The sequence below is a fragment of the Protopterus annectens genome, chromosome 8.part0, assembly GCF_019279795.1.
Source record: "Protopterus annectens isolate FY-2018-M chromosome 8.part0, PAN1.0, whole genome shotgun sequence".
In the NCBI taxonomy this organism is placed as follows: Eukaryota; Metazoa; Chordata; order Ceratodontiformes; family Protopteridae; genus Protopterus; species Protopterus annectens.
In genome coordinates this window covers 638,128,639-638,148,922 of record NC_056741.1, presented here as the reverse complement: position 1 = coordinate 638,148,922, position 20,284 = coordinate 638,128,639, and the positions used below count along the sequence as shown (strand labels likewise).

At 39.0% G+C, this 20,284-nt stretch overlaps 1 protein-coding gene across 1 annotated transcript in view; it reads left to right on the top strand.

The window, feature by feature from the left end:
• The first annotated feature begins 9,953 nt into the window (after positions 1–9,953).
• Positions 9,954–20,284, top strand: part of CCDC22 (coiled-coil domain containing 22) — a 645,106-nt gene continuing 634,775 nt past the window's right edge. Inside the window, exon 1 of the mRNA XM_044080125.1 lies at positions 9,954–10,245. Coding sequence (XP_043936060.1) covers positions 10,196–10,245 — 50 coding nt within the window. The 5' untranslated portion in view covers positions 9,954–10,195. The remainder of the gene's footprint in view (positions 10,246–20,284) is intronic.

Genomic DNA, 20,284 nt, shown 5'->3' with positions numbered 1-20,284 from the left:
GTATTTCAGTATTTTTAGAGAAAAAATTGAAGCCCTTAATAGATAATTCAGTATTTGTTCTTAAAGATACTGAGCACTTTCTCCGTGATCTGTATGAAGGCACTAACTGTGGCATGTTGAATATGGAATATTTGTTTGTTACCCTTGATGTTGTTTCATTATTCACAGTAATACCCAATGATATAGGGCTTGCTTTTTTGAAAGAACAACTGATGAGTAGTAATCTATATAGTATGAATGAAATTCATTTATACATTGATTTGATGTCTATTGTTCTTCTGAATAATGTGGTTTATTCAGTGATCAGATTTATTGGCAGAAGAATGGTGTGGCGATGGGTAGTGCCTGTTCGAATAGTTATGCGAACGCTGTTATGATGAAATGGGAGACAGATTTTTAGAAGAAGGGCCTTTTAAAGATTTAATTATTTTTATAGAAGGTTTGTAGATGACCTTTTATTTTGTGGAGAGGCTCTGTTTTAGAACTAATGAGTTTTGTTGAGTACATTAACAGTACCACCCCCTTTTTGAGGTTCACTTTGAACTATTCAGATGCTAGTATAAATTTTCTGGACGTGATAGTGGAAAAGGACAGTTCTAATGTGATGTCAACTAGACTATATAGAAAGGAATGTCACGTTAATAGTTTGCTATCTAAAGATAGCATGCATCCAGACTATGTCTTTAGAAATGTAGTCCAGAATCAATTCTATAGGGCTTCTAGATTGAGTGCAAAGAATAGCGAATTTGAAGAGCAGAAACATAAGACCATTAATGAGCTTACAGAGAGAGGTTATGATTATGGAATGGTAGAGTATAATGCTACTCAAGTCTCTAAATTGAGAGAGAGTAGGGCCAAACCGTATTTTTCAAAAAGGTCAGCTGGTGGCAATACCAATAGAGCAAATAATATTAAGGTTTGTATTCCTTACTCAAGAGATGTTATGAGGTATACTGAAATTATTAGCCAACATTGGGATATTCTGTTAACTGATCCGCAATTAAGTGAAATTATAGGCCCCAGACCTCAGTTCACTTTTAAGAATAAGAAGAATTTAAGAAGAAGGTAATGTAATGTTAAGGAAGTAAAGTATGCCCCGACAGTACCTGGTACTAGATCATGTGGTAAATGCTCGCAGTGCAACTACATTAATAAAGAGCCTTTCTTTGCACATCCTGACACAGGCAGAGTGTATGACATCAGGGTTCAGGCTGATTGTGAAACTATGCACGTGATTTGTTTAGCTAACTGTGTTGCCTGTAGATGTTTCTATGTTGGCAAGACAGATCATTCTCTAAAGGATAGAATAAGAGAGCATTATTACTATACAGGTAAAGGGAGTAATACTAATGCTTTAGCTAAGCATGTACAAAATATGGGTGTACAACATAAGTTTATGTTTATGGTTGTCTCTAGGACATATGAGAGTGTTAGAGTGGGTGATATTAGAGCTAGAACTGAGGAAGTAGAGGCTAGGTGGATAGTCATGCTTAGAGCCAATTATGGTCATGGTTTAAATGAACAGGTGCCTTTGAAACCTGTTCTTGGTAAAAGAGCTCTACATAGGTAATTCCTGTCTTTATTTATTTATTTATTTTTATTTTTTTTATTTTTCTATTTTATAATAATCATAGATTGTTTATTAAATATGCTTATATGCTCATTAGAATGTGCTTATATATATACTGTTATATATCTGTTCTTTATGCAGGGTGTATGTTTATGTAGTGTATATGTATGTTTTAAACTGATTTTAAGGTCTCCCTTTTAAAAGTTAATTAGAGTGCATCATGTGATTATTCAACCTGGCTATTTAAGGTGTGTTTTTTTGTATCTGTTTTATATCTGAAGAAGCATTTTGTGAAAGCGCTAGTGTGTTGTAATAAAGCAGTTCTGCATAGATTCGTTTCCTGGTATTTTTCAAGTTCATTGTGGATTCTGGAGCCTCCTAACTTATCATTTTGTTCTTTTGATACTTTTTATTTTATTTTCATTTAGAAAGCTATCAGTTATGTCATTATTATTTAAAGTTAGATCTCTATTTTTTATTTCTTCATAATGTTTTCTAAATGCGTCCATAATGTCTTTCAAGTCTGTTACTCTTTTAAGCTTATTATTTACTTGATATGTCATTTCTTTAATATGATTTATATTACTTAGTATATTTGATCTTATTGCTAGTCTATGTATATTTTTAGGATTTACAGTATAGGTTTATAATGTAAGCTTCTCCAAGTTTATTGCAACTTCATGATTTAGTATTTCTATTTATTTTTTATTCAGAGTTTTTAGTTCTGCAGTTGTATTTTTATCAGATGGTTTTAACTTTAATTTTAAGCTATCAATTCTTGTTTGAAGCATCTTTAATTCATTGTCTCATTCCTTTCTTTTTCTTTTCTTTCTTGTTAAATACTGACTCTTAATTCTGCCATAAATACAGGCTTTTAGGGTGTCCCATAAAATAACATCAGAGACCTAGCCATTGCTAGTAGTATGCATAAAAGTTTTTAATTCATTTAAAAATCATTCTCTGAACCCTTTAATTTTAACTATATATGCTGGTATTCTTTGCCAATATATTAATTCTTTGGGTTTTAAAATTAGTTTAATAATAATGGAATTGTGGTCAAACGACAAGATGTTACTAACACTTCATCTATTTTTGAATATAGCTCATTAGATGCAAAGACTTAATCAATAATTGTTTGAGTACCAAATCTATATGAATATTGAGTATAATTTAGGGAATTTGCCAGTTTTAACTCTTGAATATTTCTAAGATTCATCATGTTTGCAAAATTGTTTACCTGTTTAGCAGTAGCAGTTATTTTAGGTTTCTGGTCTTTGGTGGTATAATTTTCTGATAATATACAGTTGAAGTCACCAGCCATTATAATTTCGCCCTTTGCATGTACAGCTATAAGGTCCAAATACTTTTTTGCTACTTTAGAACCCATTCCTGGAATCCAATAAATGTTAACAAAAGCATACATTTATTATTTATTTTGAGCAGAACTACCCCAGCATACCATTTTTGTCAGTATAAAAATCAATCACTTTAGGCACAGTTAATGATTTCTTCCAAAGTATTATGGTGCCTCTCGTTTTAACATTATAGTGTGAATCCACCAGTACAGAGTACTGATTACATGTCGATTTGTCAATGTCTTTCTATATTAGATGTGTTTCCTGTAAAAAGACTGTATCAGCTTTGTTTATTTTAAGGTGCTTAAACCAACTACCTCTCTCTTCTTTGGATTATTTAATCCATTTATATTCAGTGAGATACATTTATATATTTTCATTTCTAAATTTTGAAGAGTCTAGCAAATGTAAACAATAATTGTTATAGATATGGCAGTATTTAAGTTTAATACGATTTGTTATGGACAAAGGATTACGAATATTCAATAACAATATGATATAGATATTTAAAACCCCTAACATGGAATGTGTCATTCCTAATTTGATGACATAGTCATTCATATCCTCTTCTAGCATCCTTAATACTTCTCTAACCATTATTCTACTTCTACCTCTGAAGAGATACCTTCAACATTTAATACTCTTTTGAACAATCTCTCTGTGATAATGAATTACATTAATCTATTTAAAATTAAAATTAAATTCACATTTAACTTACATTCATTAAATAAATCTATCTAACTATAGTGAGGTAAAATGGTAATAATTTTCCTAAGTATCTAATATGTTAAGAATAACAAGAACAACAAAATAACTATTCACGTTTCCAGCACACAGGTTAATCTATACTACTTATTAATATTTCATAAATCAGTACAACTATATATCCTGTAAGTTACTGAAGTAGCTTGCTATGTTCAAAACATTAAGTATGTGTCTGCAACTAGGTTAGGAATTAAGAACAACTCAATAATATGTTTAAGCAAAATTATTTGTAACATTAATAATGCAAAAAAGTGTCTGTTAATTATTTAATTGTATTCCTTTTAAATCATTTGTTAACTTAATACAACACTCTATATGTTCCTATAAGCAAGCGATAATTATAAAAAACTCATAAGATTTTTAATATCTGACAAATTAAATTTGCTCCTCAATTTTACTAAGTTGGCAAAACTGCAATATATTTGTAATTAACCAATTACATTAATGTTACTAAAGACTAGTGACTATATCCTTTCATTAATCAATCTACACAAGCGGGCTCATTAGTAGTTGAAGATTCACTTATTCATTCCCCCTGTCCCATAACACATATAAATATTATGTGTACCCTAAAGTTCCTACATATTTCATATCATCCAGACAGTATATCAGTAATATAGCTCACATAATCATAAACAGAAATAATCATGTGTGGAAGTGACTTTAAGATCTCAGACATACTTAAATTCCATTAGGCAGGTTTAACATTAATTTCAGGTTCAAGTTAAATTTAAATATAATGTAGCAGTATATTTTACCTGCTCCAAATTACATTTTGTCCAACAAGTCATGTTCCTTTGTCAATGGTCAAAAACACATTTTAATTTTTTTAAAGAAAACTTGCAATGTTTAATATATGCAAGATACACATCACTTCATATAGGCGCTTATGTATTATTATTAAATAATCATTTTATGGTACTTCATTTCAATGTTACCAATTATGTACCATTAACTTCACAATCAAAAAACACGCACTGCCACACATCCACCCAACCACAGACCCCACACTTCCTATCCCAGTCTTCTACCACCTTTACCAAATAACATCCCCCTCCAAACTCTCAACCACAACAATGACTCCCATACACAATGACAACCTAATTACCTCACTCTCATACAAACTCTCTATCCTAGCCATCCTAACAACAAACCTCTATCTCACCTCCTATCACTCCTCACTATAACCAACACATATCACGAAACCTCTACCTTAACATCAAGATTGTACCAAACTCACTTAGGATACTCCCTATCACCCCAAAATCATCTATTACTAACAAGTACATAGCCATCTTAGCTAAACTTACTAAGCTTCTCCACCACATTAATTACCAATTGATACTTGCAGGTGACATTCACCCTAATCCAGGCCCTAACCCTTGCCCATCCACCCCTGCAAAAGCCAGCTTCCCCTCAAACCTACCAATAGACCAAAAAACAGTCTACTAATTCTGTCCTTAAATATCTGAAGTATTGAAAATAAGGTACACTTACTACGTGCACTTCTCTCCACCTACAACCCTGCTATATTATGTCTGACAGAAACCTGGCTAAAGCCCACTACTGCAGACAAAGAAATCCTACCTACTGGTTACAATGTACTCCACCAGGATGGACTATCTAAAAAAGGAGGGGGTGCAGCCCTACTCTATAAAAATACCCTAAATGTCACCACAATCAATCTTCAACACCCCCCCCCCCCATTTCAACAACTCTGAAATCTTCCTAGCTAAACTAATACTTAGCAACAAAAAGTCAGTCAACATTGTCACATTTTTTATACCACCAGATAATAACATCCCAACCCTGGAAGGCTTCCTACAATGGTCAAACCAAAACCTCCCTCAGGAAACCATTATACTCGGTGATTTTAACATAAATTGGAATATCTGCAAAGCTTTAAACCCCACCGACCATATTAACCTCTATAATTTTTCACAAATTATCCAAATTAGCACTAAACTAGGAACACCAAAAATTAAAGATAGCCTCCTGGACTGGATATTAATAAACAGGACCAACATCTCATACCAGGCAGGTGTCCTCCCTGAATCCTTCAGCGACCATCAACTCACTTTTTTATTAAAACACAAAACCCAATCCAATCCTACCTCTAGATCAATAATAACCCACAATACAAAAAACTTTGACCCCAACAAATTCAAACTCTAACTAAAAAAACATAATTGGCACATACTAAAGACTTTACTCCTAGAAGAAGCCGAAAAGCATTTCAACAACACCTTCCTAGGTATCCTAAATACCCACACCCCACCTCGTATCACTAAACTCAAAACAAAAACAGCCCCCTGGCTTACCAAAGAAACTAAAAAAAACTTTCAGAAAGGAACAAAGCCTGGGATACATGGAGAGCCACAAATACCTCAGCAGCTAAGGTGCAATTCCAACAGCTCAGAAATGAGAGAAAAAGATCAGTCCTCCTAGATAAAAATAACTATTTCCTTGAGGTACAAAACAAGCACCAAATCAATCCCAAGAAATTCTGGGCAGGAATTAACAACATACTCCTCCCTGACTGGCCCTCCACCCCTTCTCCTACCTTCTTGAATGAAATTACAAATATACCAGACACATTAAATAAATACTTTATTGAGACCATTTCAAACCTTGTTCAAAAACAGCCTACTACAACTACCACAAATCACCCACAGCCTATAGACAAACCTAAAACTACCTTCCAATTGCAACCCATCCCAACTAACTATGTCAAAAAGTTGCTACTTAAACTCAAATCTACCTCATTAGCGGCTGATGGACTACCTGCTAAATTCCTTCAGCTGGCTGCCAATGAACTTGCCTTCCCCATTTCCTTCCATCAGTCTCAGAAAACTCAATACCACCCATCTGGAAAACATCCTATATTATCCCCCTCCATAAAGGCGGAACCTCCACCGATCTCACCCCCATAGTCATTCTGTCCCCACTGGCCAAAATACTTGAGAAATGCATCCACCACCAACTCATGCCATGCCTACTTAATAACCAACTCCCCTCTCTTACCCAACATGGATTTAGGCCAGCTCATAGCATTACCACTGCCCTACTTTCCTTCACAAACCTCATCAATCAAAACAAACATATAGGCAAACTAACCTCAGCCATATTTCTGGACCTATCCAAGGCCTTTGATATGGTCAAGCACCCCAAACTGATTCATGCCCTTAATGACCTCAGCCTAAGCAACCAAACCCTGGCTTGGTTTGATAACTACCTACAAGGAAGACAACAAGCAGTATGGTGGGATCATAACTTATCCTCACTGCTTCCCATCACCACTGGAGTCCCACAAAGATCCATATTAGGTCCCCTCCTATTCTCCATTTTTACCAACAATCTTCACACTATCTGTAGCAGTAATACAATATGCTGATGACTCTACACTTGTCTGTTCAGCCAATGACCCTCAGACAATTCTCTCTATAACCCAAAAAGCCTTCCATACCACAGAAAACTGGTTTCTTAGCAAATACCTAATTCTAAACCCCCCCCAAAAACAAACTATTGCTTTTCTCACCTAACAATTCTCCCACCACACACACTCCATTTAACATAGTCTCCAGGGATTGCACCATCATCTCTCCAGACACTCACACCAAACTGCTCGGAATTACCATCGATAACAACCTCAAATTTGATCATCATATTAACCAAAGCATTAAAAATGTCCACAAAAAATTGGGCAGTCTATATAAAAATAAACCCTTCATAACACAACCTGCTAGGATAACAATTGTTCAGACTCACCTTCTCTCTACACTATTCTATTCCTCACCCATTCTCACCAATCTATCCCAAACCGATATTAACAAATTTAACACTTATTATAATCAAATTGCAACATTCACGACAGGTGCCTCCTATCGTGCCCACCACTGCCTATCCTTAAAACAACTTGACTGGCTTGAATTCTCTAATCTTTTGAACTATCATCAACTATCCTTTGCCCACAAACTCCTATTATTCCCAGACAAAACCCCATCTCTGGCTAATCTAGTAGTTCTCCAAGCTAATACCAGGCAATTATGCTCTAGCAATAAAAAATTAATTAAGATCACAAAAACCAACGACACAGCATGGGACTCCCTCTTCCACAACTACATTGGCAAAATCTGGAACTCCCTACCCACCTCTATTACCTCGGCTGTCTCAATGGCCACATTTAAAAGACTCCTGAAGGAACACCTAAAGCACTCATGGATCTGCATGTGTTCTCCAACTGGCTAAGTCCCCCCCCTTCCTTCCCCTGTCCACTACTACTGCCTCATCTCCAACTAAGACAGCCACTTTAGCTTACCCCATCCACTATACTACCCCATAGTCTTTTTCACACATATGCCTCTACCAAATTTCTAAATTTACCTGTCCAACAACTACTTCACACACTCTATCCCCCTACTCAAACTTTCCTATTTTCCCCTGCTAATATTCCCCTCTATCTACCCCCTGTTACTTCTTCCCCTCTACCTACCTACCTGACCAACTCCTCCACTCCACTATCCTACACTACCTCACCACTATGGAATATAATCATTAAGCTGATTACCTGTGTGTACTCTATACAATACTGTTAAAACCAAATCTCACTTTGCCTTAAACTGACCTATGTCACCATCATTCCTGATATGTTAACTTGAGCCAAAACATGTATATGTTACTTCTATGTTAAAGACTGATACTTTCTATGAATTAACACCTTTGCATTCATTGTAAAAATTGTCTGAATGTTACTGTGAGTTTCTCTCTCTTTGTAATGATTGTATGAATTTTACTGTGGAGCTTTTCTCCCCGGGCCTCCGCTGAAAATAGACATGCATCCAGTCGGATATTCCCGGTCAACAAATGTAAAATAAAATAAATAATAAATAATAAAATAACTTTGAGGTTAACATTTATTTACTTGAGACCTCATACTATGTGCCTTCTAAGAAATTCATAGTTATAAGTGAATTCTAAATGACAAAAACTCGTTGTAGCATTTTATAGATTAAACAAAGCTTTAAATATCAATTCTAATAGTTATTAAGGTTATTGCATATAACACAGTAATAAAACAAAGTGGTTCCCTTTAAACTACTTTGTTGTGTTTTGCCCTTTAAATACTGTTTTTCTATTCTACTACTGTATTATTATATCTTTCGCTTATGAAGCAGGCCAAGATAAATGTCCATGATACATAGAGACGCACTTGGGTTCATTTGGATTGCACTGCTAGGCTTATAAAGTGCTGGCGGTCATTTGCCTACTATATACTTATGAACCTTGTCACATTTTATATACCACCAGATAATAACATCCCAACCCTGGAAGGCTTCCTACAATGGTCAAACCAAAACCTCCCTCAGGAAACCATTATACTCGGTGATTTTAACATAAATTGGAATATCTGCAAAGCTTTAAACCCCACCAACCATATTAACCTCTATAATTTTTCACAAATTATCCAAATCAGTCCCTCATGACCAAACCACACCAACCGTGGGTAAATCCAGCATTACCCACACCCAGGCGTGGGTTTTTGATTAAATAACTTTATTTACACATAAAATGCACATTATCTTTCAAAAAACATATACACGTTTTTCACACCTGAACACGCAGGTATAAATGGATTACTTCAGCATAGAAAAGTAGTCCTTCTGGTTATAAACATTTTTATTACTAACCCTTTTATCTATACAGTTTTGAATTTAACCTATTTTACAGACTAACTTACAAATAATAATTATTCCCACACAGTGTTTTACGACCAACCCACATATCTAACATTTGCAAACTTATCAATAGTTCTCACCTAATGCAAGTTTACAAACAGACATCTAAAATAAAATATATTCACATTTTACACAAAATTACATTGCACTGCAACCATGATGCTGAGAATGGTCTATTCCCTTTCTGTCAAGTATCGTATTTAGAAACCGTACAGGTAAAAAAAAAAACAGTTTTAAAATTAGACATTTTTTAAGTTTATAAATAACACCAATTTTCTATTAGAATATAACCATACACCAGTTATGAAAAATACATACGTATACCTCATCACTATCAAAGTATCACTATATGCCAGTTGTTTAAAAAATATGGGTCTATTCCTTCTTAATCAAAAATACAAGGACATCGCGCCGGAAAATGGCCGATTACACGTGAAAAATATGGTGCAGAAAATGGCCAACCGCTTTCCTCGCCAGCAAGACAGCTGATCGCAGTCTTCTTCAGCTCCTCCCTTTCACCGCCCCATAACGTCTATAGTGACGTCTATGGGGTCACCAGTCATGGGAATCTAACAACGACCCTATGAAAACTGCTGGAAGAGACCTAGTGTAATGCCGCCGTAGTTAGAAGAAAAAAAACTATAAGAGGGTTTAGGAAATTGGAACAGTGTACAGCAAGTGCATATAACATCTGGAGGGGCGCTGCGTTTGCATCCTTGGTGGATTTTTACGTTGGGTCAGTCATCGCTGACCAACCAGTCCCAGCAGCTATGGAGGAAGTGGATAGAATATTAATTCACTCTCTTCGGCAAACTGGCACGTAAGTTACGCTTACTTTTTATATCTGGGTTATAATTGTGTGGTACAAGCTGTGTATGCTGCTGATTGTGCCACTAGTAAACTTGACTTTCAGGTTGTAGTACGCATATTGTGCCACTGCCCTGTAAGTTGTAATAATTTATGAAATGCTCTAAGAATGTAGTTTGTGCCGTTTTGTGATTATTTCTCAACGACGCACCACCCCGGCCTTTTCACGCAGGTTTGGGCGTGGTTTCGTTGATTGTAAGGGGCTACTGTCAAGTAAGACGGTAGCGCAGAGACGAGCTGTCACAACTCCTTTAAAGTAAATAGCGGGGTTGTTGAGAGGAGTCATTTGTTTCTCAGAGCAGTTAAAACGAACATTTCCTGTGTTTAAAAATAATAATAATCTGTGTTTATGCATTGCCGATGCCAAATTGCAAAAGAACTGTACGAAGGTAGTGTGTATTATTGTGCAGTTGTTTGTCCCGTGATTATTATTGCTAATGTACAAGTGAGATCCATGTTTTTTGTATTGGCTTCAGCTGATGTTCATGCAGCTTTCAAATTGCTTATGCAAGAGGTAGCAAGCTGATCAGAATTGATCCGCACCCTACCACAACCCTACTACCCCACCCGATTCCCTTAGCGACCATCTCCCTACCTCTGTTCTCAGATACTCCTGCCAAACTCCCAACTTACTAAAGACTGCCATAAACTATCCCATTTTGATGCCAACCATTTTAACCATATACTTGCTAACCTAGACTGGTCCATCCTTAAAGAACTACCTCTCAGCAATGCCATAAGTACATTCAATAGCATCTTCCTTAACACTCTAGACTCTCTAGCTCCCACTAGAAAGGTTAGAATAAAATCAAACGAGGCACCATAGCTTTCCAAAGAAACCAGGTCTCTTATGTATCAAAGAGATAGAGCATGGAAAGCGAGATAGCATGATAAGCTTGGACCACAACTAAACTACAACCCTTTCTACTCAAATTTAAACAACTAAGAAACCAAACAAAAAAGCATATTATAAATGCTAAGTCAACAACAAATCCAACCCTCACAAATTTTGGTCTACCCTGAACAAAATTCTCTCTCCGGGTAGTCCATCAAACCCATCCCCATACCCAAATACACCCCCCGCTAGAAACTGCTATCCTCCTTAATTAACACTTCATTAACAGTATCCAGAATCTCCTACCCTCTAAATCTAATTCTACTTCTGCTCCACCTCCAGATCTAAACTCAAATTCCTTTTCCTTTCACCCCATTCCCACATCCTATATCAAATCTCTCCTCCTTAAGCTCAAACCTTGTTCTCCCTCCACAGATAACCTACCGCCTTCCTTCCTCAAATTTGATGCTGAATCTATTGCATACCCTGTATCTATTCTAATCAACAGGTCTGTCCTCAAAGCCACTGTACCTTGTGGAAATCCTTTTTTACCATTCCATTACATAAAGGTGGAAATTCCACTGACCCCTGTAACTACCGTCCCATTGCCATTCTTTCTCCCCTCTCTAAAATCCTAGAGAAGTGTATCCACTCTCAGCTTCTAAAGTGCCTCCTCCAGCACAACCTACTCACCCCACTCAACATGGATTCTGCCCCAACCACAGTACAACTACAGCTCTTCTATCTTTCACCCGTACTATTGCCGAGGCTCTTGACAACAATAAACTGACTTCCTGTCTTTTCCTCGACCCTTCTAAAGCTTTTGATACAGTCTCATATCCTCTACTACTAACAAAGCTTGCCAACCTGTACCTATCTTCCACTTCCTTAGCCTGGTTCTCTAGCTACCTATCCAGTAGGCAGCAATCCGTTAAGTGGCTCTCCTCCTCCTCTCCATTCCTCCTTGTCCCAACTGGGGTGCCTCAAGGATCCATCCTAGGTCCCCTCCTGTTTAATGTCTTCACTAATGATCTTTTCACATCTTGCAAAGAATCTTCCCTCATTTCGTACGCAGATGATTCTACACTTATCTCAACCTCTAACACTATCCCTGAGCTCCACTCCCTAACACAGCAAGCCTTTTTATCCACTGAAAAGTGGCTTTCAGACAACCTACTCATACTAAACCCAAAAAAGACTAAACTACTACTCTTCCTCCCCACCCTCTTTCTCAGCTTAAAACTACTTTTAACATCAAATCTTCTAACAACACAATTATCAAACCAGACACACATACTAAACTCTTAGGGGTCTCATTGACGACTAACTAAAATTTATACTCCAATGTATTAAGAAAACACATCAGAAATTGGGCCTACTTTATCAGAACAAAAAATTCCTAACCCCCAATTTCAGACTCACCCTAGGACAAGCTCTTCTCCTCCCCTCCCTCCTGTATGCCTCCCCAGTTCTCACCAACATTCAGGCCACAACCCTAAATAAACTTCAAAAAACATACCACAAAATAGCAAAATTTATTACTAATTCTCCTTACAAGACTCATGACTGTATCTCACTAAACTCTCTCCAATGGTTAGAACTCTCCCAACAGCTGCAGCTATCTCAATTCCAAATATTACACTCTATTATCTACAAACCTTCAGCCTGCCCTTCCCTCTTGTACTCCATCTTGAACTCTCCGTACCTCCAGCCAGAAACTACTAGACATCTACCAATCCAAAAAAACATAGGCGAGTTGCTGTACAAACACTCTGTCTCACGAGCTTGGAACAAACTTCCTCTTCACATCCGCTCCATCACCCACTCCTCACAGTTTAAAAATGAACTAAAAACTCATCTTCGGAACTCCAAAACCTGCCCCTGCTTCGACCCAACCTGATTCCCCCCTCTCTCCTTGGTGCCTCACTCCTTGTTGCCTCTTTTCCACATCTCCCTGTAAGATAGGCTCCTTTCTCCATTTAGTTTGGTGGACTGCACAGGTACCCCCTGTGTAAAATAGAACATTTGTACTTGTCTCTATACTTGATGATTGTTTGCTTTCCCTCTGAGCCTGATGCATTTGCACACACACAACTGTATTTGCACTGTGTGTAACTTGTATATATGTATGATCTACTATCGTAGACTTAATGACTATAATTGTGTAAACTTGTAATGTATTTGTATATCTTCTATTTTGGAGTTTTTCTCCTCGGGTCTCCTCTGAAAAAGGGCCAAAAGCCCAGCAGGACCAACCCAGTTAACAAATATCAATAAATAAATATTGACAAAAGTTATTGGCTCATACTGTTAGATCCTCAAATGTTCCCAACAAGCCGAGAGTGAAAATCTCTTCAGCGTGTCTTTCGTCTGCTATCCACTCTCCTCCCATTGGACTGTATGCAGTATTCGATTAAACTAGGTGCATCCGTAGGTGCCAGTTGATGTACTGTTTAAACATGGTACATGGAGGAGTAGAAGCTGACTTCCACAGTCCTTCCAATGTGCTCAGTTTATTCACACGCATGCATGTATATATGTGTGTGTGTGTGTGTGTGTGTATCTGTATATCTAAATTATATGTATGTACACATATAAAGATAGAGACAAACTAAATTGGGCCTACCAAAAACAATTACAGGCTTTATAGAACATTCTCACACACATACAGAAATGGAGCTCATCTTAGATCCTAACACACAACTTGCTTCATATTTTTGGTCTATTCCTTTTTTTTGGGGGGGGGGTAAATCGCTGAGAAATGAAGTCACTAAATGATATACATTTGAACTTTAGACTTCATATCCTTCAAAAAATGCGCATGACTGCAAATGCTGTTGTTCTAGCAGGTTTATAATAGCGATATTTAAAATATGACCATATTTTTGGGCCTTTCTGTTCCTCTACAACTTTTAACTCTAAATCCCTAAAAATAATCACACTAAACTTTATTTGTAGTAAAATTACTACCTTCTATTTCTTGCTATCACATAGCACGCCACAAAGACCTGGCTTAAGCCCACCATAAAAGGCATAGAAATTCTTCCTTCTGGCTGTAACCTCATTAGAGTCGATGGGACCCACAAAAAGGCAGGAGGACTTGCACTCTTCTGTTGTAACTCTCTTATTATTACTCCCTATTCAAATCGCATCCCTCAATTTCATAATGCAGAAATTCTCATCACACTGCTAAAAATCAATAACACCAAAACTATACGCCTCACTCATATACTCCTCCAGGTACAAACATCCCTGTCCTAGAAGACGTACTACCTTGGATATTTAATACTCTATGAAATGAAACGGTTATTCTAGGAGACTTTAACATCAACTGGCAGAGCCTCACGGGTAATTGCTCTACCTTACTTCACTCTACCACTTCCACACCTTTCTAATTACCATGCCTCTAGCATAAACCTTCTTAACTTCACCCAACTCATCACCACCTCTACTAGGTTCTCCAACAACAATAGTCAGGGTTCCATACTTGACTGGATGTTAGTTACTGACCCCACTAAATTCTTAATGCTGGCACCCTCCTTGATACTTTGAGCGACCACCTCCCTGCCTATGCCATTAGAAATCTCTCCTATCCCCTCAAAAAACTTTAATACAAAACTATTGGGAACTTCTCTAACTTTGACCAACCGTCATTCATCAACACACACAAAAGCTATCAAATGATCCAACCTCAAAAACACTTCCTCTAGATGAAGCAGTCAACCACTTCAACACAACTTTCCGTGGCATTCTTAACCATCTGACACCCCTTCATAGGTAGGTACTAGGCTGTCTGCCCGAGGGCATTTATAAGCCTAGCCAGAGTGTGTCTGTTTTCGCCGCCCCATTGATTAATTAACTGATCTCTGTCAAGCAGAGCCAATTTCTGTTGGAGTGTTAGTGAGGGGCTCTGCCTAATGTAGTTTGGAATTTTGTTACAAAGCATGGGGAGTCTCTGTGACAGGAATCTATCCCTCTAGCTTGCTCTATTTATTGTTGTGGCGAGGTTTAGCTCACTAGAGCGCATGGCTCGCAGTGACTTGGATTTCTTTAGGTGGAGCATGTCCATCAATTCTGAGTTGGACATGGCTTTGTAAGTCAGGCAGAGATCACCTCTGAATAAATGATATGCCACTGAGTACAGCCGGAGTTTTTTCAGTTGGGCTGTATAGGACATATGTTTGAGGCCAGTAATCCTCTTGGTGAGGTACTTCTGTGGTCTTTCCAGCTGTTGGAAGTGTCTTGTGAGGTACATCCCAAATGGGGCATTGTACTCTATGATGGGTCTAATGAGTGACGAGTAGAGGGGCACTATAACCTCTTTATTTCTAGATGCGAACCCTTTAGTAATTAGATGGGCCACATAGAAGGATTTCCTAACTACTTTGGCAATATGATTGTCAAAGGAGAGATTACTATCTACCTGGGTCCCCAGATCTCTTATTACTTCTTCTGTATTAAGGGGGCTGCCACCTATGTGGTAATTCGTGGGCGTTTTGTTTTTCCCAAACGGGATGACTATGCATTTTTTGGCATTTAGCTTGAGGCCATGACTTTAACACCAGGTGTCCGTCTCAGTAAGGCCCTTTTGGAGGATGTCCGTGTCAGCCGGAAAGTCAATTATGGCTCCCAGTTTGCAGTCACCGGCGAACTTGGTTAGCCATAGTCCTCCTGTGTTTGCCTGTACTTCTGAGAAGTATATGCCAAACAGTAGGGGTCCCAAGACTGAGCCTTGCGGGACACCACTTGTGACTAGTTTAGAGTCGGACCTGGAGCCCGCTATTCTTACTGTGTGAGTTCTGTCTGTAAGCCAGTTGGCAACCCATCTCGTGACGTAGGAGTTTATGTTCAGGCTGGTGAGTTTTTCTGTAATACCCGAGTGGGGAATGGTGTCGAAAGCCTTGGCGAGATCAAGGTAGGCTGTGTGAACCACCTTTCCCTCATCTTTGACCTTGGTGACTGTCTCGAAGAATCAACCAGATTTTGTAGGCATGATCTGCCCTTAACAAAGCCGAACTGGGTCGGGTCAAGTGTTTGGAGGTTCCCAATGTCTTTAATGAGTTCCATGATGATGCACTCCATAGCCTTGCAGACCAGGCTAGTCAGGCTTATGGGGCGATAGTTACCAGGGTCAGTTGTGGCCCCTCCTTTGTGGAGAGGATTAACCGTTGCTGTGCGCCATTCTATGGGCGCATAGCCTGTGGAGAGGCTGAGGTTGAACAGTGTGTTTAGGTGGGGGGTTAGTTTGTGCAAGACGCATGCCTGGGACACCATCTGGTCCCATTGATGCTGTGTTTTTGGATTTTGAAAGGGCTGTTTTCACCTGTGCGTCTGTGATTTTTGAGACACTACACTTTTCTGGTATTGTTGCAGGCCCTTTTGGTGGTGAGAGGGGGGTGAAGTTTACACTGAATCTGTCTGCCAGGATGTTGGCAATATCAGTAGGTTCAGTATATTTTGTGCTATTTTGCACTAGTTCAGTGCATATCTGCGAGTTGCCACTTAGATTCTTAACGTAGCTAAAGAAGGCTTTGTGGTTATCTTTTGAATCCTTGGCTAGTTTTCTTTCGAAGTTAGCCTTGGATGATTTCATGAGGGACCTTAGTTTCTTACTGATGCTGATCAGGGATGTGTCTCCTTCTTGGGATTTGCTTTTTTTCTGAACTAGTTTCCTCCTTCTATTGTATAGCCTGTTTATGGCAGGGGTCCACCAAACTGGTTTCCTTCTCTTAGAGGAGTGAGTCTTGGTTTTGCTAGGGATGGCACAATGTATGCATCCTTGCATCCTTGTAGGTGCTCATAGAGTGCATTTGTAAAGGTTTCTGCATCTTGGGCAGCATTATCCTTTAGTGTGGGGGCTGTGAAACTTACCACCTCTGTCTTAAGTAAGGTGAAGTTTGCTTTAGAAAAGTTTTTTACTGTGGTTTCCTTAGTTGGGGGTGGTGGTGGGGTGTGGACATCCAGAGTGATTAGTTTATGGTCTGATCTAACCAGTGATGGGTTGACCTCCGGTGTGGAACACCTGTCACCCATGTTGGTGATGACCAGGTCCAGTATGTTTTTACCTCTGGTAGGGGAGTTTACCAGCTGATCCAGGGCGTTTGAGTTGATGAATTCCAGGAAGTGCTGGGCCTGGGACTTCCAGTAAATGGTACGTTAATTGAAATCGCCCAATATCAGGGTGTTCGGTAGGACTTTCATGTTTTCCAGTTTCTCCAGAAAGGTGGAGTGGTGGTCCTGGATCATGGAGGGTGATCTGTAGCAGGCCACAATTTGCATTGCAGATTTGCCCGAAGTTAGTTGCACATGGATGATCTCAGAGGTATCATGCTGCCCCACTGACCTGGAGGTGTAGTTATCCTCGATGAATATGGATACACCCCCTCCTTTTGTGTTTCGGTCTGTGTTCTGTGGCCGAAACGTGTGGTATGAGTTGTAGCCTGGTAGTGCTAGGGTGCTCTCTGGAGCCTTGAACCAGCTTTCAGTTACTGCACAGATGTCAGCGTTCTCCATACTGAGGAGTGCTTCGAGCGCGTGCATTTTGAGATATAAACTCCTGGCGTTGAGTAGCATAACCCTCAGTTTTTTGTTAATTGTGCTATTTATGAAGCTGGGTTTGACTTTTGAGCCTTGCCTAAAAAAGGCACTGTGGGGGCAGCAAGAGCCTTGGCCAGTATTCAAAAGCCTAGAGGTAACAGGTGCAAGCTGTCTCTTGCAAAGCAACTTGGCTTGTCGAGCATGTCGTCCCAGGCTGACAGACACTGGATCCCCTTTGAATGACACAGAAGCTTAGCCAATTGTTGAAATTGATCATTTTTTCTTTATACTGAGGTATCATTCTTGGTAAGGGCAGGATGCTTCTCAGGGTCAGGGTCATACCAGCCTGGGCTACATGATCAGAGAGCTCTTCCATGTCTCTTTTCATGTAGCCCAGGGAGGTACGTCTCGGGTCATTCACACCAACATGAACAATGACAGAGTCATATTTGTACTTGTTCTGGAGTGACCCGAGTGCTTGTGTTATGTGGCAGATTCTGGCTCCCGACAGGGTTTGTTATTTCGCCTTAAGGGCTGTGATTGTGCAGCACAATGATTTTGTGTTTTATGTGTTGTCTGGTTTGTGACAGGAGGTGCAGGTTGTTTGGGTGTCTGCTTTGGTGGTCTCTGATGCTTTTGCAGGTTTTATTTAGAGCCTCTGCGTATGATTTTGTGTATTTATGTGTATTTTTTTTCAGTGCTGTTTTAGTAGGTCTTTGTGCGGCTGGAGGTGTGGTGCAAGTGTTAAACTTCTCCTCTTGACTGTCTGTTCCAGTCTTGGGTGGAGACAGCTTAGCTTCCAGTTTGGCTGTATAATTGCATCTCTCGCATATGTTCGTGTTTTGTGGTAGGAGGAGAGGATTGTCTGTGTATATGAGGTAGTTGTAACATTGCCTCAGGATACCCAGATTCACCAGCTGGACTGGAGAGTACACCTGAAATTGCCCTTTGGTCATGCCTGAATAGTAGGGTGAGCTGCTTAGTCGCTTGGTTGGTGATGTGTGAGCCTTGCCCTGCTGGGCAATCAGTGTCAGGGTATATTAGTGCTTGCTATTAGGTCTGAGCAACTGCTGGGCTGTAGGATGCTTTCTGAGTGCTTAGGTTGAGAGTTAGACTAGTTTCAAGGGAAAAACTGAAGAGGAGACTTAGTGAAGCTGGGAGTAATTTAACAGTAGCTAACCGGTGCTGCCTGGTGTGCAAAACTGTGCAAATGTGTTTTTTATAGTAGGGAAATGAAAGAGATAGAAATTAGCCCAAAATGGCCAAAAAACTACTAACTTCTGGGCTGGAACCACTCCTCCAGGGACAGATAGGTTGCTCAAAGCTCCCCTCTCTCACAGGTGAACAGAGAAACTTCCTTCTATCCAAGTAAGGTATGGGCAACTCAGAAACTAGTATCACAACCCTGAATTCAGCACTAGCCTGAAAACTGGACTATACTAGTTTAGAAAGGTGGGAAACAAGGAATTTTTTTTTTGAAAAGATAAGGCAAAACAGTAAAAAATACACTTAAAACAGCTTTAAACGACTACAAACGATCAGAAAAGGCTATCACACTTTAGTGTGTAGCCTACAACAGTTAAACAAATTATTTAAACAAAAAACAACTTTTTAAAGGTGCAGGCAAAATCTGCGTTTAGACAGAAAACGGTTAAGTATAGCAAGAAAGTACAGAAAACTGATACTTTTGATAAGAATCAAAAGTAACTCCACACATTGCTTATCAAAAGCTACTAAAGATCTAATGAGAACCAGAGACAGGCTCTGGGAACTCTGGCACTCATCATAATCTCCTTCAGACCTAAATAAGTTTAGGCATCTTCACAATCTGACTAAAAAAGCTGTAACAAAAGACAAGAGACTACTACCTAACACTACAGTCCACTGACAAACAAAATCCTCCAAAAATGTGGTTGTCCATTTCTTCAATTCTCAATCCCAGCAAAAAAATAAAATAAATAATAATAATCCCAACCCTATTCTGGCAAAAGCCCCACATAAATAGCTAACCTCTTAAACAACCACTTCATTCAGTTTATACAGAATGCCACTTCAAACACATCATGTCTTCCCACCACCACATCCAACTCTCTCATTCAGAGCACGCAGGATCCCACTTCACACATCTACTTCCCTCCAGCACGCCAACTCTCCACTATCACACTCTCCCCACCCAAGACCCACTACTTTCTCCGTCCCCCCAACTAACTCCTTCACTCGACCACTTCCTCAACTTCCACACCTTTCTAATTTCACTCCTAAAAGTACTATTAAGAAGCTACTCCTCAAACTCAAACCCTGCCCTAACTCTCCTGACAATCATCCTGCAGAGTATCTCAAAATGGCAGCTGATGTCATTGCTTATCCTATATCCATCATCGTCAACAGAGCTATTCTAGAAGCTTGTGTAGAAAAAATCTTTCATTTTACCATTACACAAAGGAGGCAGCTCCATTGAAATGTTCAACTACTGACCTATTGCCTCACTATCTCCATACTCCTCAAAAAATGCATCCACTCCCCTCATCAATCAACTCCTCACTCCCAAACAGCATGGTTTTAGACCAGGACACAGTATTAACTCAGCTCTACTTACTATCCTTCACTGACAAAGTAAAAG